We start from the raw sequence: 24,688 nt of genomic DNA, 5'->3' as shown, positions 1-24,688 counted from the left end.
AGAAGTGCTCCTTCACCTGGGTTTGACAATAAGAGAAGAATGTCCTTGTTTAAAAAAAAAGTTATATGAATTGCAGCTAAATAATACAGTTTTCCTGCTTATTTGACTCTCCTGTCATGGTACATAGCCCATAATATGACCTTATTTTCCCTTTTTCTTAATAATGAACTTCTGTGCTTTGAACTTATTTCAGATCTGAATTAATATGAAGTTCTTCCCTCTCTTAAAATGCTGGACATTTTAAGCTCATATATCTTAATGCTGGGACCAGTTTTTTCTTGTCAGCTCTTTGATGGACAGTTTTGGTCGGTCCCTTTGCTGTACCTCGACACAACTGATACTTGAGTCCCATTGCAGATTGGAAAGTTTTTTGCCTGCACAGTATAGGGTAAATTGTTTCTCACTGGCAGCTCTTACATTTTTATCAGTTTTGTAAGGTTAACTAATGCAACAGCCTCCAGTCTTGGAGGAAAGAAAGAGATTTAGGCACATTTTTGCTGCTGAGCTTGATTTGGTTGAAATTCTGTTGAGTTTCTGACTTAGTTTCCCAGCTGGTACAAATCAGTGAAGTTCCACTGATGTATTTTGGTTGACCAGCTCTTTGGAAGATCTGATCTTTCTTGATTAAATCCTGTCATTTACTGAACCTGAGCTACTTTGATCAGTGGCTGCTGTATTTTTGTATAGAGAAATAGGTGATATATTTCTACTATCTTTTATCTAGGAAGACAGGGGGGTGTGTGTACATTTATACACATGTGGGTGTTTATACACACAGTCACCCACACACAAAGAAATGTGGTAGGAAACCCCCTCCCTCTTTTTCTTGTCATCACTACTGCACTAGTCCACCCTAGACTTTGGCTGCCATGGATAGGGAGAGCCTTACTGAAGATTTGTGTCCAAATTTGTTTCCATGTACCAAAACACCCCAAAACCAAACAACCAAACCCTGCCAAGCATCACTCCCCAACTTGGAGACACTTAGGAACGAAGCAACTCCAAGCAGAAATAATTGAGATTCACCCCATGAGGAGACCCTTCCCCACAGGTCCCTGGGTTAAGCACCTACACAGAGCAGGTGAAATCTTTTCTTATGGTCCCAACACATGAAACCAGCTCCTTATTGGGAGGAGTGGGAAGGGAGTGGTGATGACGGGCAGGTGGAGAGGCTGAGAAGTGTGATGGACTAGGTGAGAGTGTTGTTCCAAGAAGGCTCAGGAATTCCTTTGTGCAGTTTTGGGGGCAGAGTTGGGTGTTTCCCCACTGTTAGTCTTTTTCTCTGTTTTCTTACTGCATTAATCTCTGTGAGATTGAAGTTGACTTTAAAATCTTTCAAGTCATTATGACAAGTGAGCATGGCAGTAAATTCTTCCATATCAAGAAAAAGACAAATTGTACTGCGCTGTATATTATGCCATAGTACTACTAATTGCTGAACTGGATAAATGGTTTCTGATAGGTTATGTAGTTAATGAACAAAGATGTTAATTGCCCTTATCTGAAATAGCTGCATTTGCAGGGACGTTCTCTGGAGCCATGGATGTCTTCTAGCAGAGATTTATTTCAAATCGTCCATTGTTTTCAGCAGTTTCAGAGTCCATTACCCTTCAGTGTGCCAGTGGAATAGTCTCCACCCCCATCAAAGTTTTGAGAGCAATCACCTCGTCCTCCATGTTATTCGGCAGGTCTGAGTTTTATTTGGATATAGAAAACTTATAGTAGAGGTGCTCAGCATTCTGGGCTACAGCAGGAGCATGGCTCATTCTCAAAAGCATCCAAGAGAGAAATAAGTACCTGACAGTGGAAGAGCAAGGGTCTGGAATAGCCCCATTTCCCCCCACCATCTGGAGTATTTAATTGGGAAAATCATTCTTTGTTGTTGTTGTGTTGGTGGGAGCTGTCAGTCTAAATATGTTTTAATGCAAATAACTATCTCTGTTTGTAGAATTTGTCTTTTCCAGACGCTTTCTTTGGAAAATATGCAGCTGAAGATTTAGTACATTATTATATGAGTAAGTGCATACAGGCCTCGTATTAACAATGGACGTCATGTTTATTCTTTCCCTTTTAGAATTTCCCATGGAAACAAGTGGGCAGATTTTTGCATTATTGAGCAGTTTGCTGCTGCCGACTTTTCCCAGAAACATGAAGAGAAAACTAGTCTTGAGCGGGAGCCTACATGTTCTTCCAGTTTTGGGAGCACTGGATCCCCCTAGGATTTGATTTGTAGTAGGTTTTGGTGTGTAGCTATTCTGGTGCAAAGTTGTTTCAAAGCTGTATGATAAATAAATCTTTGTGGAATTGAAAAAAAGACAAAGTTCTCACTGAGGTTAAAACATACCTGATTTCCCAATGGAGAAGCTGAATGTTTCATTAGAGGGCTAAAGGCTAATGTGAAGAGAAAAGTATTTCCTTGACTTGGGGTTTTTGTTTGTTGAAATAAATTGCATTTTGGCTTATGAGTTTTTCAGAACGTGTTCAACAGCAAACAGCCAGAAGTTCAAACTGTAACTGTAAATCTGTAAACTGACACTTGTAGATTCTCTGGCCAAAGTTTCCTAAGTCAGGATCAATTTTGTAGAGTGAAGGAGAAAAGTCCATTATCTTGCTTTGTTTGATAGATTTCTGACTTTGCCAAGAAATATAAATCTCCTTTCAAAAATGACTGCTATAAAAATAAGAGTTACTATTTTCTTAAATAAAGGCATTTTCAACTGAACTTGATGCATTGCTGCTCAAAGATGCTGTGGCTTTAGGCTATCTCATACCAATAATTAGACTGAAGTATTCAGGTCCTCAGCTCCCCCTTCCCCATGAAATGCTGCCCCTAAGTTATGTTAACATAGTATTTTCTATGTCATGTTACAAACAGGGCTGAAGGAGCTAAAAAGTAATCTGGCAAAAGCTGGATGTGTTCCCTGATCTGCCTGACGCCACAGCCAGACAAATATTTGTACGGGCAGAGACAAAGTGGGTGGATGGAGGTGGGAATGCTGCTTAAGACTAGTATTGATGCCAGATGCTTTGTGGTGACCCACTGGGATCTGTCTTGTTTTAGGTATTTTCAAATCTCTGAATCCACATTTCTGGTCTTGTATGTTGTTCTAGTTTGAATTTCCCATGGAGCGTCCCTGGGGGTGAGGATGCAGCTTCTGGGGGTGGGTGCAAACAAGACCAGCTGCAACTTGAGAAGGTGCAACACTTGCACTGCTTATTTATCAACCACAATGATTCACTGTGATTGACATTTACATACCTGAATGTCAAAATAACCTGTGTTTTAAGAGGAACCAGTGACTCAGGCTGTGGTTTTACCCCAGGCCATTTCCTGATAAATGGCTGAACTGTGCTTGGTCTTGAGAAAACACAAGTGGGGAACACGGCTCTGTCCTCGTGTCTGTGTGTGTGGATAGATTAGGGAAAGGACACCTTTGTGTGGGGCTGACCTTCACCTCATGAGTGCCGTGGTCTCTGTGAGGAGCACCACAGCCTTGTGAGCTCTGGGAATCCTCAGATCTGATGACAGCTCTGTTTCAGTGCGTCTTCAGAGCATTTCTGCTCAGCCCTGATGTGGGAGCATGGTCTTCAGTGTTTGTCAGCATCTAGAAGCACAATTTCAAGGAGCCCTATATAGTGATAGATCACTTTGCTCTACACTTTTTTGGTTGCAAAACAGAGGTGAAGCTGCCTGTGATTGGTGTTCTCAGAACTGAAAATATTTCACTTCTTAGAACATTGGTGTTTTTAATGAAGCAGGAAAAATGCATGTTGCTTGCAGGGATTAAAGTATATCTGGGCTACTCATTTTTTGAGTAAGATAGCAAACAACTGTAGTGAAGTTCTGTGTGTAGTATGACTGGATAGAATGTGTGGAAATGGGATCATATAATGCTGTATAAACTATCTCATTGGGGGAGCTGTCATTTGGAGAGATTAACCATCTGTGTAATTCCATGTTATGGTTTAGGTGGTCTTCCCATCCTTTGCAAACTGCAGAACTCTGTATTCCTCCATTTTCCATAAGGAAAAGGACTGTCCTGTGAGAAGAGGTGTAGCCATACTTTTGTATGGCTACAGAGCTGTGGTTGAACTGGATCAGTTGTCTTTAATGCTGTTTAAGTGGATGGTTTAAGGTATAGAGGAGGCTTCTCTTGGGAACAGATTCTGTGAGAATTCTTCAAATCCTCTTTGAAGTTAATGGAGGGGGTATTAAGGGCAGTGAGCACCTTCTTAAAAGAGAAATTTAAATTGCTTTGATTCATTTCATTTTATATTTGCATCAACTGGTCCTGGATTTCTCCTTTCTCCAGTCTTCCTGAGCATGTTTTTGATAACTTTGCCCCCCTGAGCATACTAGATTTTATGTTGGCTGTTTTGATATTTTTCCCTGAGTGTTGTAATGCTGATTACTGAAGGATCTTGGGCCTTTGACTTCCTGTGAGAATGAGATAATTACCCTCCAGTAGGCAACGCTTGACGTACAGTATCAGCACTAAGCCACTGGGATTCCAGTCACTAGTGTAGAACAATGTTGTGGGTAAATGAATAAGCAGAAGTTTATCATACTTCCTGCATAACAAGGTTTTCGTTAAAGAGACAGTGAAAATTGTTTTCACCCGGGGCTGGTATGAAACGAACGCCGCCGCAAGAGCCGTTACTGAGAAAGATATTGAGGTTGAGTTCTGTGCCTCGCTGGGTTATTCCTGCTGAAAAGGCAACTGAATTCTTGCAGCAGCAAAGGTGGATGACAGGGCTGTCGCTGCGTTTTTGGCGGATGACGTTCATGGGCTTATGAACATGTATGAAGTGTATAACTTCAAAGGACGGTTCCCAGATGCACCACCTACTTAACTTATGGAAGAATGTTGTACCAATTAGAAGCAGAGACGTTCCAAATGCAATTTGCTTATTTCACACTCGCCCCCAGGAATCCTGTGTTGTGATTTTAGGAGCTGGCCCCGTTTGACCCTGAAATAGATGTGGTTTCTCCCTTGTCTTCTTTATTTCAAGGCTGTCAGTTAAAAATATCTTATATATTGGGTGCAGTGGGAGTAAGTTTGAGAAGCTGAAGTTATATGTAAATCAGTAATAGTGAGAAAATAATTCATAAATGTAATGAGCTCTGTTCTCTTGCAAGACATGGTCAAGCCAATGGTTTATTCATGAGGTGGGGTTAATTTTTTTGTTTGAAAATAGTTTCTCAACCATAGCAATACTGATCAGTTTGCTTATGCTATAACAAAGTAAATGATATCTTTGAGAATCCCTGTTAAATACTCAACTACTTAAAAAATTCCTTGCATAAAGTACAGTGTATGTACACGTAGTCAATAGATACACTGTGTATTAACTTCTGTTTAGGACATAATTTTATATGTACTTGCATAGATACACTTATATTTCAGCTTATCTCAGAGATAATTGTACTTCTATAACACCTAAGAATTACAGAGATACTAATAAGGAGTTCAAGTTTGTTTTCTTGCAACTGTCACTTCATGTTGTACGTGTAATTGCAAAACTCAGTTGCTTATTTATGTTTTAATTGTGGCTTCCACTTTAAACTGGGGATCAGCACACTGTGCAGGAAACCAGTACTTACATATAGGCCGAGATGAGTAGGTTGGTTGCTCTGCTTTGCTTGAGTCTAAAACCTGAGGGCTGGATCTTTGGAGCTCCAAGAACCACTGTCAAATGTAGGAGTCTAGATCTTGATTATGTGCTTGATCAGACGTGCAGCTGGGGAGAAGAACAAGAATGTGTGGGGTAAAACTGCCTTGCTGTAGTACAGTACTGTGTGATTGAGATGCTGCTTCATACTTTGAGAGCACATTTATGGCCAGACTCCTCCATAGCTCAATTCAACTTGAAATTAGGTTCCATTGGTTTTTGGGTCCAGGACAAATTTTGCTTTCCAATTAGATTTTGCAGATATTTTCAACACCAAGAGAAATTTTTATAGTGCTGTTTTTACTTTGAAATTGTGAAACTTCTGGTGACTAAGTAAACTTTTCCCCCCCCTTCTCCTTTCTTTTCTTGCAGCCAACTGGGTACATGGAAAACTCCATTTCCTACAGTGCTATTGAAGATGTTCAACTGCTCTCCTGGGAGAATGCCCCTAAGTACTGTTTACAGCTCACGATCCCGGGGGGTACTGTCTTACTGCAGGTACAGTAAACACAGAAGTACAACTTTCTTTCTCTCTTACTATAAATCTCCTTTAACTTGTGTTTCCTATGCGTGAAACATTAATTAGATGGACTCAGAAAAGGCAGAGAACTCAGTACTGTCAAATTTTCTAACCACCAGAAAATTTGCTCAGCACGATAGCTCTGAAGCTCTTCGTGTTGTTCAACAGTGAGAATGGAAATTTTGGGCCACAGTGATTAAATCTTCTGGCTGATTTTATGCAGCAAAATAGTGCTCTGTGGAAAGGCACACTGATGGAGGCCTGGAACAATTGTATTTTTACATATAGTCCTATTCCTGCATGGACAAAGTTATAAATTTCATCCTTCAGTTCATATAGGAAACCCAAAACTTGCACTGGAACTGACAGATATATCTATTTTTAAAATATATTTAATCTCCATGGAAAGATTTCAGTGTATTTGTATGGATATCTATATATGTTACTTCTCTAAGTGTTGTTTTCAAACAGAAGACACTCTGTTTACATTATTCCAGATTTCTCCATCCACTTATGAGGCTTTATAGGCCTTCTTAGGTCACTGCAAGTTTTAATGACAGAAAAGCACTCCACTGAACTTTGGAAATACTTTAGAGTAAAGCAACTGAAAACCCAGCTACATGGCCCCCAAAGAACTTTGAAAGGTCATAACTTAAAAAGAGTGAATTGGCTTCAACTTAACTCTTATGTGGTTCTCTCTCACGTTTCTCAACATTGTTTCAAAGATAGTTTGTTATCTGTTACCCTTTGGGATTTTACTTTTTCAGTTGATTATGCATGACTATTGTGTATCTGTATTTCATGCAGGTAGGACTGTAGAGAGACTGGGTGAGCAATTTCTGCAGAAAATTTGAAAAAAAGATCAATTTAAACTGTGGATAACTTATAAAAAATTAAAAAAAGATTTTTTTTTCTTAAAAAAGTATGAGCAACTTCAAGTGATTGATCACAATAAAGCCTGTGCATTCAGATTTCTGTACACACACACACTTTAACTGTCCCACTTTTACACAGAATATAGTCCAGCATATAAAAAGATGGGAATATATGGAGTGATACACTTAATGATTGATTACTGTGTCTACTGGATCATTTGTCCTAGAGGATCATGGCACACATTGCACTGATCCATGGTGCATGGGCCAGCATTTCATTATTTGGTGGTGCTGGATTGTTTGCTGAGGCCCCTGGAGGGCCACAAAGAGGTGACACCCCCTGTGTCCAGGGAGGGTTTTGTTGAAGCTCTTCTGGAATGGCTCTGCCTGCAGATCCAGAGAAAAATAACCCAAGTGGTATCATTCCGTAACCCAAGGCAGGGTGCCAAGCTGATCTGCTTTCCAAACCACAGACTTCTGTAGGGATGTGAACAACAAAATGGACTCTGAGCTGGGAAGCCAGTGTGACTAACACCAGGCAGGGCTAATATTAGGTCCAGCTCAGCCCAGCTCTGCTTTGCCTGTATTTCAGACAGGCTGATGTGCCTGGCCCTACACAGAGCTGTTCAGCAGAATCCCAGAGAACACAGTCCTTGACTTTAGGCCTTCACGAGGTGCCTGTGCTTGGCATTTGGGATAGTTTTGGAATGTCGTAAAAATATCACAAGGTTTTGATGAGTTTTGACACGGCAAATATGCTTTCACTCTGAAAGGGATGGAGATGTATGTGGAAACATTCACGGCCACATCCTTTGTGGAGTGTATTTCTGGAACTCCCTTTCCTGTGGTGTAATCCTGGGGGTTGTAGCCCTGTCAAAGGGGGCTGCAGCCATTTCCTCTTTCTAATCTGAAAATGGTACAGTTAAGTAAGTTTGGGGTGACCTGAGAACATCAAACTTTGCGGACTCTCTTGGTGCATAGGTGGGATTTGTGTGTCTTTTCTCATGTCCTTGAAGTGCAGGTATGTGTCCCATTGCACATGGAGCATATGGAAGTGCCTCTGCTCAGTGAATTTCTGTGGCTCAGAATGACTTACTGATTTTAGGTGTTACTGTAGGGAGTCTGAATTTCAGACAGGCTGCTGCAAGTCCCCCAACATCCTCATTCTGTGGTTTGAAAAACCTCCACTGTACATGACATCAGGGAGGGCAGGGAGACAAGCCATGGTTTCCCATCAGCTAGATTAGGGTCCTCATTATTGATGAAATCTTCCTTGCCTTAATCTGTTAATTGAATTAATTAGAAAATAATTTATGAAGTTGATTCTTTTTCCTGTGATAATTTTAATTCTGTTTTTTTTTTTTTCCTTAGTGGTGCTAGCATTTGTGTCTGTATCTGTTTGAATAGATGGAATAGTTGCACCTGCCTTTCCAAATTCTGTTTCTAAGTCTTTATTCTGTAGTTTATGGCAGCTGCTTTTATGGGACTGCTTATTGGGAAACAAGATAAAGCTTGAACCCACAGCTCCCTGCTGAGTTGAAAGGAAATTGTTAGGGTGGACAGACTGTCATCTGCAGCAGCCTGCCATTTGATTTTGTAGAAAAACAAAACCAAAAAGCAACCAACAATCCAAACACAAAAATAATTGGGTTTGTGAAAAAGTGACATCTTAGCATGGATACTTTGGTATTTTCTACAAAAAGACTGATGTCTTTCTGTAACCTCATAGGAACTGATAAAGAAGTGGAGTGAGCTGGGCTTCTGTTTGTTGCTGACTGGCTGAGCAGACAGGATCAGGTTACATTAGAACTATGGGAATTTCAACATAATTGAAAATACAAACTTTAAAAATGTTTTCAGTATGACTTGGTCCTTGGTACTGTTTCGGTTCATCAAATGTGGTCAGATCAGAGGGAGTATAAAATTAGATTTCCCTTATACAGTTGTAATGCATGTTCACCAACCCAAAACAGTTCTCAAAGTTATGTTTAGTCTGCTCAAGAAATCAAGATGCAAAAACTGGATCTATCAAGTAGTTGAGTTCAGTAGAAATTCTCTAGAATACGTGACAAAGAGCAGAGGTATCCAAAAGACCCATTCACTGAGGAGCTGGGAAATGGAGGTGCTGAGAGAGCAGCCCTTGCACAGTTTAGCTATTTCCGAGAGACTTCAATACTTCTGTGGGAAATTATGGCTTCCAGTTTTTTATAAAATCATTCTGCCTTGCTGATCTGAGCAGCATCATGTTCTGATGTCATGTCCAGCTCTAATATCAGGAAGTGTACGATAGTGGAACAAGTCAAACTAGTCCAAAACATGTTCCCCACTACTGTTTATTCTGAAATGCACTTTTGGTAAAATTTGTATTTTTTTTTCCCCCAAAGATTTAATGTAAATCAGGTGTGTGTGTGTGTGTATAATGTTTAAATGAACTGTTTCGTGTACCCCCAAATTATTTCGTTTTTCTGATTTATGTAAATTTTATATTCTGATCTCTATTTTTGCCCATGCTGCATTGCAAATTCTTTAATAGCATGGGATATTATTGACATGATTTGACATAACATGAAGCATTTTAGTACTTCTGAATCACACGTTTTCCCAATTTCTCATTTTAAGAAAAGCTTAAGATTCAACTTCTGCTTCACTGCAGGCAGTGTGGGTTTATGACAGGCTGGTCCTACTTGACTAACCTGATCTCCTTCTGTGACAAGGTGACCTGCTTAGTGGATGAGGGAAAGGCTGTGGAGATTTCTATTGGCCATTAGGAAAAATTTCTTCACTGAAGGTGTTGTCAAGGCACAGACTACCCAGGGAAGTGATCGAGGTATTTAAAAGACCTGTAGATGTGGCACTTGGGAACATGGTTTAGAGTTGGGCTTGGCAGTGCTGGGCTAGTGGTTGGACTTGATCTTAGAGATCTTTTCTAACCTAAACAATTCTATGATTGTGTGAGAAATGGCCCATGAGAGTCCTAGTCCGTGTTCAAGTTCTTGTCCCCTCTCTGCTGTCACCAGGGTCTATTTGTGGCTCATTACTGCACGGTAATGAGTCAGAGAGGGAAGAGTGCCATCACCTTTCCTTACATCATCCTGATGCACTCCCATAGCAATACTGACCCATCCCAACCTATTTTAACACATGACACCTGACAAGCAGGGCCGGAGGTGATGCAGCTCCTCTTAGGAAATGGGATCCTGATAACAGGATTTGTCTACCTGGGTTTCACAGGAAGACTTGGTTCTCAGGCAGCAAACAGCTTATTCCAGGCTGGGTTCACGTTGAAAAGTCATCTCCATATATGATATGCTTCCCACTCAGTGTTTGTTGTATGAGTACAACTGTCTGAGCACAGGCATGTTTTACCACCCAGCATTTGGGGATTCTCATTGTCCCCTGTGGGAGTCCTGGACAGTCAGGTTTCTGAGGATCATGGACTGTCAGTTTTTTAGACACGCTGGGGGCTTGTGTTTTCTTTCCTCCTGCCAAATGATGTGGTCCCCGGGTCCTTTTTTGTGAGCAGCAATCAGCTCTCACAGATTTTCTTTCTTTCCTACAGCTGGGATAGCAGGTGTGAAAGAAGGTGTTGCTGAAGCTGGCTCATAGGCCACAAGCTCTTCAGGCCAGGAAATGGGAGCTAAATTTAGCTTTTGATGAAGTGTGAGCTCTTTAGTATCAGTAATAGCTGGGCCTCCTTGAGCTGGGCTAGACTTCTGCTCTTCTGCTTTCCCTTTGTAAAGCACAGGGTGTGATTATGGTATTGTGTGGATGATTATGAGGAGGATGCTGCCACTGATAGCAAAATAACTGGAATAACCTTTTGAAAGAGATTGAAAAAAAACCCTCTTACAGTATAATTTCATGAGCTGCTTAGCACCAAATGTAGCAAGAGTCCCAGGAAAAAGGCTTTGGTATTTGAGTCATGACAGGACTGTCTGCTTTGCCGTGGTGTCCTTTCAGCCTTAAAGCCACCACTTCCATGCCTATCGCTCATGTTGTTTTATTCATTTCTTGGCAATCGAGTGTAGTCAGAAGGAAAAACAAACAGAACAGGAAACCTTGACAAGCACAACAGTCACACGTTCAGCTCGGTGCTTGAACACGCTGTTTGTGCCAGGGAGTCCCCACGATAAGTGTTTCCACTGGGTTTTTAGCAACGTTTTATTTTAGTCTCCTTGGAGAACCTGGCTTTTGTTTGAAGTGCCAGGCCAGCCAAAACTGCCGGTGTGGAGAGGTCATGCAAGGACCAGAGTCCAGCAGAGACAGGGAATATTTTAAGGAGGAAAACAGCGTTTCTAACAATTACCAGCAACTCTGTCTGTACCTCGGATTAAGCCAGAAGAGTGGCAGGTTTCACTTGAAGGCTTGCCCGAGTCCTGGAGGTGCAACACTGGATTTGCATCAGCAATATAAGGTTTTGTACAGCCTGCATGAGGCAGTGTGTGCCTGCCATGGGGCTTGGCTTCCTGCAGCCCTGGGCCGCTCTGCTCCACTGATAATAAACTGGTGCACAGAATCCTGCAGCATTTTATGAGTCCCAATAATGAATATCAGCTGGAAAAAAGCATAACAAAACCCCATCCTGCTGACTACAAAGCAAGCAAGGGAGAGAGAGGGAATCACAGAATAAACCCATGAAGAGTCAAAACCAGAATCTGGATCAATAAGTCCCACTTCTTGCCACACCTTTTTGGATGGCAAAATCCCCTGGAAGGGTACATGGGAAGGACGCTCCTGCAAGGAGAAACCTGGGAATGTTTTCCTGCATGGACAAGCCCGTTCTTGTGTTCTTCTGAACAACACACATGCCAGTAACAAGGGGTGCTGTGGTGGTAACTTACTGTTAAAGGAATGGGAAAGGTCTTCCCCATAATTTCTGGTTTCTTGCAGAGTTTCAAGTGTTCTGTTTCTCAGCAGCACACAGGTTCCTAGGTTGTCTCCTCCTTGCCTGGGTGGCAATTACTGCAGGGGCTGTAATGCTGCCATGAAACAAGTGTTCAGTTTCCTATTTTTGTGAGCAAAAAGAAAATCTGCTTTTAAAACGTTCACTGCTTTTTAATAAAAATGTGTGTTCCTACCCACTGACTAAGAAATGAGGCAGTTTGGGTGCAGGGAAAATGCTTCTCTTTTTGAACAGAGGTGTAAATTTACTCATGTTGGCCAAAGCTTTGCATATGCAGGCATTTAATGTCTTGTACAGTTTTCCTGTGAACATTTTAAAGCTGATGAGATTAATCCTGTGAGTAAAGTTTGTACTGCTGGTGATCCCAGGTGGCTTTTCCTCTCTGACTGAACATTTACACCCCAAAAATGAGAGTATAAAATCCTTCAGAACACAGTTCCAGCATCAGTTAATCTTAGAAAAAATACTGCCAACAGTAAGCTTTCTTAAAGTAGATATTCTTCCTCATTGGAATAGTAAATAAGCTACAAGTAGTTTGAATCTTCTTGCACTTTCTAAGAGTTTTACTCCCACATTTTCCTGTTTTCCTAAGTATTTTTCTACTATGTTGTGGTTGTGCAAAACCAACATGAGGCCTTGATTGTGCAAGAAGCTCAGTTGGAGCTCAGCTCTGTGTGCCACCCAGAACCCTGTTAAAGCCACTGCATTTGAGAACAAAATTCTTAGCAGAATTGGGGCCTTAACATATTGAACACACAGGGGGCCTAAACTATTATTTTACATAGATAATTTAAAAAAAAAATCCATTGTACTCCAGTTCTGTCTCATTTCCTATTTGTGACAATAGCAGGCAAAGCATTTCCAGGTTGAAGCTTTTTTAAGTTGGAAAGGTGTTAAGATGAGTGGTGTAGGACTGGACCAACTGTGTGGGCAAGGCTGAGAGTAAGGAAAACTTTCCCTCTGTGGTCAGAATGCCTTAGGAAAGCCTGGTTTAAAGTCTTTTGTGTCTCATTTTCTCCTTTTTATTGTACCCTAGAGCTGTATAAATATAGCAGGCGATGCCCACAGCTGGAGTAAAAAACCTAGGTGTCAGTTCTCTGGAAATACATGAATTCAGTGCAGAAGGGCTGGACTCCATCAGTGCACAGCAGATGAACCTGTAAATGTGTATGTGCAGCCCCATAAATGAATTGTAGTTCCCTCCACTGCTTTACACTTCGGTGCTCATTGCTCCAAACTTCAGAAGTGTTCTGCCCAGTAACCCAGGTGCTTGAGTAGGTCAGTGCATGCAGAGTTGGCCATCAGCTGGACAGCTGAGCACCCCCGAGAGCCTGGGGGCTCTTCTGTCATCCTGGCATGCTGTGAGCTCACTGTTCTTTTGGTAAGAAAGAAATATTCCCTGTAGTCCTTTCTCAGTGTAAGCCTGAAAATGAGAAGGGAGGACCAAAGGACCCAAGAGGGAGCTCCTTGTTGTCCTTTGCAGAAGATCCAGTGTTTCCTGCATATTGCTGCGGTTTTGCAGCTTGCTGGGAGGCGGAAGGGTGCACTGGGAGGATAGTCCCTGCTGCCTGGGAGAAGTGGGGGATGCTGGTGTCAGACAGCTCCCTCCAGATAACAGTGGTTGGGTTAAAGCACTCAGTCCATCCGTGTTGAACACGGTGGAAGGAGTGCTGGTGAGATGACTGTTGACTTTCCAAGTTCCTCTTACCATTGAGTCCTGACCATTAACAGAAGTGTGGGGATTCCCTTAAGGTTTGGTTTTTCATTTTCTGTTCCCTTTTTTCTCCTGTGTCTTCGTTTTCCTTGGCCTTAAATGACAGCCTGAGCTCTGAGTGTTTCTAGTTTTAAGGTCGTTCAGAGTCCTAACTTGGATCCAGGTGCGAGTTTTCTTGATCACTTCTCTATACTAATACAACAGTTAATACAAATGCTGGCAGCGCTTAGTCCCACACTTGGAACCCGGTCACTTTGCTAATTTTACTTTTAAAATGGTTTTCATGTGTTGCTGCCATCAAGTTATACAAGTGTTTCCTTTGCCAGTTTTGCCTTTGTGTCTCACAGCATTCTTCATGTCTGTTCTCCTCCAGTATTTGCAGTGCACTTGTGTCTCCTGCTCTGCACGATGCTGTTGCCCTCATTAACAGTTAAGGCTGCAGTTGGTTGCACAAGCTACCTACACATAATATTTTCTAATTATTTGCAGTGGTCTTACAATCTGTAGCTGCTGATGTCCCTGAAGCAGGAGAATAATTAACACTTCTCCACAGTCCCCATTTTGGGCTTCAGTATTTACTCTTACTTTCAACTTCAGTGTCAGACCAATCCAGGGACTGAATCAGGTTGACATTTTGCCTCTTTGAGTGAAGTGCTTCATCCCCTTAGAATATTTTGGGTTTTATAAATGTAAATAACAGTATCTTAGTTTGCATAGCTCCTATAAACTCAATCAGCCTAATTTTTTTAAGGAAGTAATGGATGTGTACCTTAAAATGTTATTGGAGCTATTGCTTGGTATACAGCAAGCCTACAAAAACTTTCAGTTTGACTTATTCTTTAAAGGGCTTTGATGCAGCAACTGAAAAGGAGGTTTTTTTGTTCTCCTTCATGAACAAGTTTTCTCCTTTAAAAGAAAAAAAAGGGAAAAAGAAAAAAGGTTCAATTTGAAATTGAATCCTTTGAAGAAGTCTGGTGGGATTTTAAAACATTTTGTCTTAGATAAGAAATATCTAAGCATATTTACTTCGTGCTTTTTTAATTATGTTAAAAATGTTCTTCCAGCTTTTGGCGGCAAATTATTTTTGACCTTTTTATTATATTAAAATATACTACAAAGTATATTGAATTGAAATTTAATTCTATAACATATATAAGTAAAAAGTCTATCTTGTGTTATAATGCACACATATACATAAAATACTGTGTAAATAACAGAAAGAAAAACATTAAATATTGACTGACTGAAATGTCCTGAAGATCTGCACTCTAAATGGTTTTATAGTTTTTCACTGCATGCAAAGAAAACAAAAGAAAAAAAAAAGAAAAGGAAGTTATGTTTTATGTTTCCATTTGTAGCAGTTTCATCTTCTGATATATCAGCATTATTCTTGAAATGGAAAGTTTTCGATAAACTCTGTGGTCAGCCAAGATTATTTATGATATATTTGTTCCTGCTTTATTGCCCTGACATCTACTGCAGGAGCAATTGATTCTCATTAATATATAAATAAATAATATGCAATACATATATAAAAGGACATTACTCCATTTAATTCAGAGTAATCAGTCCAAATTTATGTCACCAAGCCATCAGTATCTGACCTTGAGATTAAACATGTTTTTGGTAACCATGCAGCGTTTTTATTTCTAGTATTCCTGCCATTATCAGTGAACTGAACCAATGTCAGAAGATGAAATACATTCTGTGGTGTGGATTTTGAATATTTATCTGTAAAGGTGTTAGGGAGTGAAACTTGTTAAATGTTGCTTTAATTTGCAAGAAGTAAGTGGTTTTTTAACTGGTGAAGAACCTCACTTTTTCTTTCTTTTTTTTTTTTTAAACATGGATTTATAGGCTATCCTGTAATTTTCACTATTTGTGTAAAACATTTTAAATGGTGAGTAAAAATTGCCCATTGGCAGCGCTGAGGTGCAATTGGAAAAGCCAAAGGGCATCTCTACCCACTCAAATATTTCAGACTCATGTCACCTTGTTAAGGCATGCACGTTTACGTCACTGTAGAGGCTTTTATATTTTTTGATATGGAGCCTTTTGACCTTTGGGAGTGTTGAACTATTCCTCCATTGGCTACGACCTGGCTTCACACTGGGAATTTCTGGCAGCTGTGCTTAATACGGACAAAAATGGGTGATGGCTGGGAGTGATTATTGCAACATTTCTGCCGTTGCTGCAAACAGCCTGTGCAAGTGTCTGCACGTCTGCACGGGTCGTGCTTTTCGCCGCTTCAGTATCGCTGAGAGAGCGAAGACATTGTTTGGATTGCTTTGGGGCCAGCTGAGGAACAGGACAAGAAGAGAAACCAGAGCATGGAAAAAACCCACCCCTCCTAGTAAAATGTCAACCCATCTTCTTACTCTGCTCCCGGTGATTAATGGCAGAGGCAAATGCCCTACAGACATTAAAGATCTGACACAAACCTGATTGAAATCAGGGAGGACTTTTTCGCAGTCTTTGGGTTGGACACCATTTCATGGGAGGTTAATATTTTGTAAGGTTTTGGTTCAGTGTTGTACATTTGCAGCAAGGTCTTCGTGTCGCTGCTTTCTGTGAAAATAAACTGGTTATAATGTAAAGTGGCTGAGTGACCTGAAGCATTGGTAGAAACTAATGATTCTGTCTGTAAATTTTCTTTATTGCAGGCTGCAAACAGTTACCTGAGGGATCAGTGGTTCCATTCTTTGCAGTGGAAGGTAAGTTCTGCACTTCTTTCTTGTCTTCTTTCTCTGCCTTTAAGAGTACTTTTTAGAATTCCCTATTCCTTCATTGTAAGAAGAACTTTATGCACCGAATGGGTAAAGTCCTTCTGTTACAGAAACCCTAAATAAGAACATGTATGCAGTCTCCACTTGTTCACGTCATGAATGAAGTGAAAATTCTGTTACACAGCCCAGCTTTATCAACATATGACTGTCTTCAAAAAGTAGATAGCCAGTAAATTCACATTTAGACAGAATAGAGATTGGATGGTTTTAGTTTTGTGCTATGACATGCAATATGTTACAGAGCGAGTTCACCTATCATATCCTCTGGACTCTTGGGATATTTTGAGGTTTTTTGTTTGTTTGCTTTTTCTTTTTCTGAGAAATTAGGGAGAAAGAGTGTCCTTTAGAGTTGCTTACTGTATGTACCATCAGTCTGTTATGCATCAGTCTATGTTTATGCTTCAGGATGATTTGGAATTAAAAGCAGTTTCCATTTCAGAGACCTCAAGCCCTTTCTCATTTCCAGTGGGAACAATGGACTGATTGCCTTGAGTAGAGAAAGTGGATCACAGTGACAACATTGTCTCTCAAAAGCAGCACATTCCTTATCAAAAACCGTAGCTGCTGACCTTTGGATGGAATCTGTATGGATCTTTGATGCAGCTGGAAATAAGTTTGGGCCAGATGTTGAACATGGTTGTCCTCCCTTGTCTTGTGGTGGGAAACACAAGCAGTAGCTTTTCAGCTCAGGACTTGTCTCCAGCAGGGTTTCAGTGAAGTCAGCCAAGTTGGCTGTGTAGCTTATCAGGATTTCAGCCTGCTGACAGCAACCACATGTGAAAATATACGGAAGCCCCTCCCACCAAACTGGTTTTGTTGTAGGTGTGTTTGATAGTTGCAAAATAGTTGCGTGGCAAAACTACAGTGTTGGTGTGCTTTGTGTAGCCATCAGCGTCTGGCAGAGTCGTATTCTGAGCGGATCCAGGTTCTTATCAGCAAAAGCCAAGTGTTGAGATCTCCTTTTCCAGACCACTGGCATATTCTCCAGCCCGTTACCCTGATTGCCTAAATGAGCGTGGGACAGTAGTGCTGATAGCAGAAGGCTGGGCTGTGGTGCAGCACTTTTATTTTGGCCTCTTGACAGTATCATTAACACAATGCCCAGCCAGCCTTGCTTTCCCTGCGACTCCTGAGGATAACAAAGCACTTAAAGCGTGCAGAGACAGGATCTCCGTGTGGCCTGTTATTTTCCCTCCTGCTTTGGCAGGCGAGGATGATCAGAGAAAGCACAGGCAGAAATTTTGATGGCATTTCTTTTTCTTCCTCACCCCCAGCTGGGATGGCTGTGGTGCCAACTTGCTGGTGGCTTATGCCCACTTTGTTGCTGCAGTGAGGGGAAAATTGGGGTCGGAGGTGCAACTCTAAAAAACCCCGAGTAGGACGAGGTAAAGATGCAACCTGGCCACTACCATTCACTCTATCCATTAAATTATTAAAAAAAAAAAAGAAAGAAGGAAAGAAAGGAGAAAAAAAGCCTAGACAGAACGACCTGGCTTGCTCACATACCTTTTGGTCATGGAGAGGGAGCTTTGCTCTGTGGGAGTTGTTTTTAAAGGAGTATTTCTTAAACTTTCCAGTGCTTCTGACCAAGCCTCTCATTTTGGGAAACTCTGAGTAATTTAACGTGGTGCAAAGTAGAATTTATTTTTGCTTCCTTGCTTCCCTCCACGCCCCCATTAAGTTTGTTTCTGAAAAACAAGTGAAATATTATCTTGATTTGAAAGACCTTCCCTTTACCAAGAATAGCAAGTAGCTTTTTCCCATAAGAACAGTGAAAGGGTTTAGTCACTGCCCAGGTACTTGACACTAAGAAATTCCTCTTTGCTAAAATGGAGGTAGTTTAGGTGGGTTTTGTTGCTTGATAATTCAGAGGAAGAGCACCTGGTAGCTTTCTGCTCTTTGGCAGGTTTAAGTGAGATCACAACGGGACAAAGACAGAGGACAAGCTGTCTAGGAGAGTGAAGTGCAGTTATGTGTCTACCTTAGTGAAGTTTATCACTTTCCTGGTACCACAGCTTTAAGAACCAGGTGCCAAAGTTCATCTCACTCCATAATTTGTATGGTTTGATGATTAAGCAGGTAGTGAGGGAACCCACAAAAAACAGGAAGCCTATTCTTCTGGAATGGGTCATTTACACAAAGCACCAGCTGGCAGAGAGATCACTGCAGCTGTATTGTAATTGGGTGGTTGTGCTGATGAATGATATATTTGTCCAGTGGTCTTACAAATAATAGGTCAAAACATTTCTGCGGGCATGTGGAACACAGATGCAAACTGGTGCTGAGAGCTGGTCAGGGGAAAACATTCAACGGAGATGAGCTTGCTGTTGTTTGTTCTTGTGTGGTGGGAGCATTCAGGGGGTCCAGCTGAACCCAGGGCCCCATTGCATTAGCCATTAGATGTAGGGGGAACAGGAGACCTTGGCTTCCCCTGCCCTGCCCAAACAAGGCTGGAGGAACCCATTTTACAGATGGCAAACTGATGGTCTGAGAACTCCAAGCAGTGGGGATTGCCCCTCCTTTAATTACAACTGTGGGAGCAGATTGATACTCTGTCAGTGTCCTTCTGGCTCCTTTTCCTGTGCTTCAAACCTTGGGAGTCAGATGCTGCGTTTACTCTGAGCTACTTGGAAAATGGCTGAGTCCAGTGGATAGCTATAGCTAAATATTTGGGGAAATGCTTTAGGTTCAGGCACATACTGGTCTTGCATGAAGGTGCAGGGGTCTGTGAGGGGGCTTTTATGTGGTGCAGTTTTAAGGTTTATCACGCTGTGGGAATTCAGTTTGCCAGCCGGCACCCTGGAAATCATTTTTGTTCTAGAGACAAACATTGAAATAAAAATCAAGAATAATTTCTTTCTGCAGCCCAGAGAATAATAGAAGAGATGCTAAAGATAAACAGAAATAAAAGAAAACCAAACACGTAATTATCCATGTTTTAGATCCAGCTCCAAGAGGTTTTATGTGTCATCCAGCTAACTAGCTGTCAAATGCTTACACAGCTTTTTAGATGCATCTTTCTCCTTGAATCCTGTGCTCATTGGAGAGTCAGCAGGGATGTAGGGACAGAGTGAGTGTTCCTTATGTAGTCATGCTCTCCTTGAGTTTTCCATTTCAAACCCTCCCACTAAAGTTACTCATAATTCCTCATTTAATCTGGATATCAGTGAGTATAAGAACTCCTAAAGGATTATTGGCCACCTCAACCTATTTTTAGAAATCCTGATTTCCTCTGGGTTATAGCTAAGCCAGACTTTGTCCAGAGAGTAAACAGAACATGCTAACAGCTCTCCAGCTCCTCAAACATAAACAAGTCAATAATCCATTGTGCAAGAAACGTTCCTTTCAACCAAGGAGGTTGGATTGAAACCATGATACATAATCTTTGGTATTTGGAAGCTGATAAGTCATAACATTGTTTCAATAAAGATAACAACACTTTCTGTGAATATACAAAAGAGAATAACACATGCAGTTCATTGCCCTCTCTGGATCTGGATGCAGTGGTGACCAACCACTGCTGTAGGGGATGGATACAGCTAAGCTTGGCTTTGAGGGATACTGGGACTAGTAATTTTGGGACACACACAAATAAGCAAGTATGTACCCCTGGCATTTCCCCAGCCAGCATCCATCTGCTTTGTTGCCTGTTTATGTGTTGCTGTATTTGGGCTTAAGACTTTCAGTGTATTTGTTGTGCTGAGCACAGAGAGGTACCATCCTCTGTAGAAAATGTGGAGCCCTTCTACACCTCATGCTTAAAGTATTAGTCATTAAAAGACACACTTGACTAATTTAGTACCGTGTAGCACTTGAATTAGAAAGATGTCAGAGAGGTCTTTTCACAGAGACCTTTAGGTCTTCTCTTGTGGTGCAAAGTACAGGTCTGGATTTACATTTGTTGGGGGAAATACACCTGAGGTCACACAGGGCGTGTTGCATTTTTTATCGTGCTTGATAGTAAGCTCTGAACACTGCCCTCATTGTGGGATGAGTGGCTCGTGTTTTCTAGTTAGCTGAGTGATACAGCAGTGAAACATGCCAGTTGACAGCCTTTGGGGGAATGTCCTGAATTGACACAATACAGAAAGAACAGACCTGGGTCCACAGGAAAGCATGAAGCGTGACTCAAACTGAGCTTTGTGTGACCTGGATCTTCTAGAAAGGCTTGCCTATACCCTGTGTTTCCCACTGATGCTTTTAACCAGTGCTCCTGTGTCCCCTAATGAGTCCTACTGCTTGGTTAGGGGGTTTACATGTCTTAGCAGGGACAGTGCAAATGTGTTACTTGTGGAATTGTTTAGGTTGGAAGGGACCTTTGAACATCACGTGGTCCCCTCCCCACCCACACCACGGTTCTCCTCACACAATGCAGGGTTTACTTTGAGGCTGTGTGAGGTTGCTGAGAGCCTGTACAGCCAACCTGTGAAGCCCCAAACCAGGCACAGAGTTTGCACGTGGACTCACAAGTGCTGAGCTGAGGGGAGCAGCCCTGTCCCTCATCCTGCTGACCATGCTCGTGCAGCCCAGCATGCAAACACACCCCTGACTTGCAGTCAACAGTCACATTACCTTTGTTTCAGAGTTCATTTTCTACCCCGACTCCATGTTTTGAATCCCATGAATTAGGAAACTGGAACAATGTTGTCATCTGGGATTTGCAAGCACTTTGCATTGAATACTAAAACAAGCAGTGTTGGCCTTCATTCAAAAACTTTAATTTTGGATTAATATTTCCCCGGTTCTCATAGGGATTGTTCTATCTGTGTCTTCAGGAAACAGATACTTCCATGCACAAGCAGCCCTATTAATTGCAAAGGGATTGGCTGTCAAGTAAAGTCATATTTGACCTGAATGACAATACTGTGTCCAGGTTATGAGTTCCTTGTCCATTAGTATTGAATATTTTTTATACAATAGCCATGGATGAATATCAGTTTTTGTATCTAAAAGTGAAAGTTAAGGGTGAGTTACTTTTCTGTGCTTTAAAACTGCAAAAAATGAAGTTGAGAGCAACCATTCTTGAAAGTGTGGTAAAGCCTTCCTAGTGTAAAACACCTTTACGGCTTTGTCACCATGGTAATGATTAAAAATAGTGCTGATACAGGAGTGGGGCTTATATAGAATTTAAATTATCACATTAAAGAAATTTACAGCCTTAAATCTTGGTAAGTCATGCCTCAAAACTGTGAGATCAGGGAAAAATCGCGTTGGTTATAGTTAAAAGGGCCAATGTATTTAGTCACCTAATTTATGGTCTGAGAGAGGCTGGTTTGATACCCTGTGGCAGTTCAATAGCCCTGTGCTCTACTGCACAGTGAAAATATTGTTGGAAGAGCTCAGCAGTTCTTTGGAGTGGTAGTTCCTGGACTTCAGACCCTCTCTTCGGTGGTTACACAGCACACACAACTGTGTGTCTAATTGTTGTGGCTGTTTCTTTGCTTCCTTTATCTAAAAAACGGAGGTATTTTCACAGAATAAAAAAAATTTCATTTTTCTACTACTTTGAGGTGAAACAATAATTATCATACAATTAGGCCAACAGTGGCTTTCTTTTATTTGTATTTTTTCTTTTTCCTTTTGTGTCTGTGTACAGGTCAATAATATATTGATAAGAACCAAAACTGTGGAATTAAGTTTTGCTATTCAAAGGCTCAGGGCTTTGGAAGCATTGTGGACTTTGATGACACACTAGTTTTGGAGGAGCTTGTTTCTCGCTTGGACAGATAAAAGGCAGCCCACAGGTTTTTGGCTGGTGGTTGTGCTCTTCCCATGAAATGCACGGGTACCAATTGTGGGAGACCATGAACAGGTTTTTAAGATAACCAGAGCCTCTCCCCTGCAGGACTCTGAGCATCATGATGGCATTTTAGGCCAGACTTTGTAGGGAACAGATGCCATGTCCAAGTTGTGTGTTGGTGGATCGGTGTTGCTGAGAAGAGAGACTGGTACCAGTTTGAGCTTTCTGGTGAACAGAGTGAGACTAAAGATATATCTGGATATTTTTCCAGTTTCTTATGACCCCTCTCATGGTGAAGTTGATGCTTGCTGGCATGGTTTGTTCTTCTTTTGTATTTGAAAGGTAGTGTGAAATGCAGCTGTGTCTGCCTGCATGGGGCTCTCCAGTGGCATCCCCTTCCTCTTCACCTGGTGATTGATAATTCTGCTCTGTAATCTGTAATCTGAACAACCTCACTGCTAATTCAGGAGCAGCATCATGAAAATCTTACATGGAGTACTTACAGCCTTTTATTCCCATAATGGTTACTTTTTATAGGTAAGTTGGGGGGATGTCTTTTCATTTTTTTTTTTTTTATTTTCTTTTTGACTTAAGACATCTTCATGAAGTCCATTGCCTCTCTCATTTTCCTGCACAAGTCTCAGGCCATCTGTTATCAGAAGTCACTTGAAAAGTCTTGGCCTTGTTTTCTGTTTCTGGGATCTCAGTTTACTCGAGGTAGCTGTGCTGTCACACCAGAAGGGCATTGATCTCACTTCGGGAAGTGGAAACGAACAGATGAGGAACAGACAAGATGTTGACAGAAAATTTTTTTTTTTATTCATTTCATGAAACACACTGGTGGTGTTTTTTAATAACCAGAACAGGTGAAGTGGTACTGCCTTTGCATTGGGGAAAATACCTCACTCTTTCTGGGGGCACATTGGAGCAGGTTCCTCCCATAAGGTACATCTGCAGCAGTGGCAGCTCTTTGCCATCTGTGCTCTCTCTGTGTTGGCTTCACATGAATCACTTCAAATCTGGGAGCTGTATATCCATGTCAGCACAGCACTTTGTCCAACCCAAAGAGGCTCTCAGCACCACGCTGAGATGCCAGCCTGGCTCTGAGCTGCTGCCCTGAGCTGCTCTGCCCTCACCCAGCCATATGCACACGGGGTTTGTACACCCGTAGCTGCCTCCTGCATTGCCAAAACAGCCTTTTCTGAGGAGACAGAATTCAAGCCAATTAGTGGCCAAGTGGTGAAATTTGAGTAGAAACTAGATAGTTATTTTCTGTCTTGCTTTAGCTAAGTCAGGACCAGCTCTAAATTTTCCCCTCTAGACTTGGATGCTATCCTATTCAAACTAATATTAGGTCTGAAGATAGAGGGGTGTCAAAAACAGCTGAATAAACAGGTCAGTTTGTTATTGTGTGCTTAGGTCTCGGCTCTGAAGAGGAGCAGATACAACTGCTGGAGTATGTTGTTTCTCAGGAATGCTGAACTGCTGGCCAAGAGGGATCCTTGAGTTTTGTGCTGGAGAATTGCTCCTCCGCATTATTCCAGGGCTGACCTTATGACTAATTCTTTGCAATTTGGGACTTTGAGGTCATGGTGACCATGAATTTCACCAAATCACAACTTCTCATCTGTAGCTGTCATAACATAGAGCTGCACCAAAATTATTCTTTTATTTTAGGTTTCTAGCTGCAGAAAAATCTTTTTAGGAGATCTCTTATGAAGGCAGGACAAGACTGGTAGTCTTTCCCAGGAGTGTAATTATCTTCCTGGCATGATGCATTGGGTGTGAAAAGCTAACTCTGGGAGCTGACACATGCTAAGTGAGTGCCTTGTTAAGCTGCTGCCATGGGGCCCAATTTTGCATTCTGGATGTTACTAGAATTCTTGATGTCAGAAGACCTACACGAGCCTGAAGGAACAAAAGGGATCTAGGTGGTGTTTTAAATGTTTCTTTCATTTCTTGCTCAGTTTTATCCTTATATTTATTTTTTCCAATATAATTAGTGTGTTGAATATCCATAATGTATTAGAGGATTATAAAACTGCTGCTGATGTCCACAAAAGAAGCTGAAACTGTATTGCAAGTGTCACAGCCTGTAGCATCTCCTCCATTAAGGTCACCTGTTCATCTTATTCTTTTTTTCCCAGAACACTGATTGTTTCAAAATTAGGAGAAAAAAATATCAGAGAGCAATGCTAGTAAAAGTATGTTCTTTGTTCCCCTCTCTTCATTCAGAAGCCGTAGCTTGGTCTCTGGTTCTCTTTACTGGAATATATAAAATGGAAGCAGTAGATTAGGCTGTGTGACCAGAGGCAAGATCCATCAAAGACACTAGGGTTGTTGTGAGTGACTCTGAACGGGAGGTGGGCAGTGGTTTTGGGAGCACCCTGGTGATCTCTGGCCTCTCTGAGGAGTCTTGGGATCAGAAAGCTGAATGCTGTGAGACTTAATTCTGCCTTGCGTGTCACGCAGCAGTT

General features: G+C 41.5%; 1 protein-coding gene across 1 annotated transcript in view; it reads left to right on the top strand.

Annotated features, from left to right (window-relative positions):
- The window catches only part of CMIP (c-Maf inducing protein), a 133,048-nt gene that overhangs the window by 64,461 nt on the left and 43,899 nt on the right, over positions 1-24,688 (top strand). The window contains exons 2-3 of the mRNA XM_017821015.1: positions 6,046-6,171; positions 16,349-16,399. Of these exons, the coding sequence (XP_017676504.1) occupies positions 6,046-6,171; positions 16,349-16,399 (177 nt within the window). The remainder of the gene's footprint in view (positions 1-6,045; positions 6,172-16,348; positions 16,400-24,688) is intronic.

Source organism: Lepidothrix coronata, unplaced genomic scaffold, assembly GCF_001604755.1.
Source record: "Lepidothrix coronata isolate B3197 unplaced genomic scaffold, Lepidothrix_coronata-1.0 Scaffold87, whole genome shotgun sequence".
NCBI classification, from domain to species: Eukaryota; Metazoa; Chordata; class Aves; order Passeriformes; family Pipridae; genus Lepidothrix; species Lepidothrix coronata.
The sequence above is the reverse complement of the archived record's forward strand: the minus strand, read 5'-3'. Positions and strand labels throughout refer to the sequence as shown.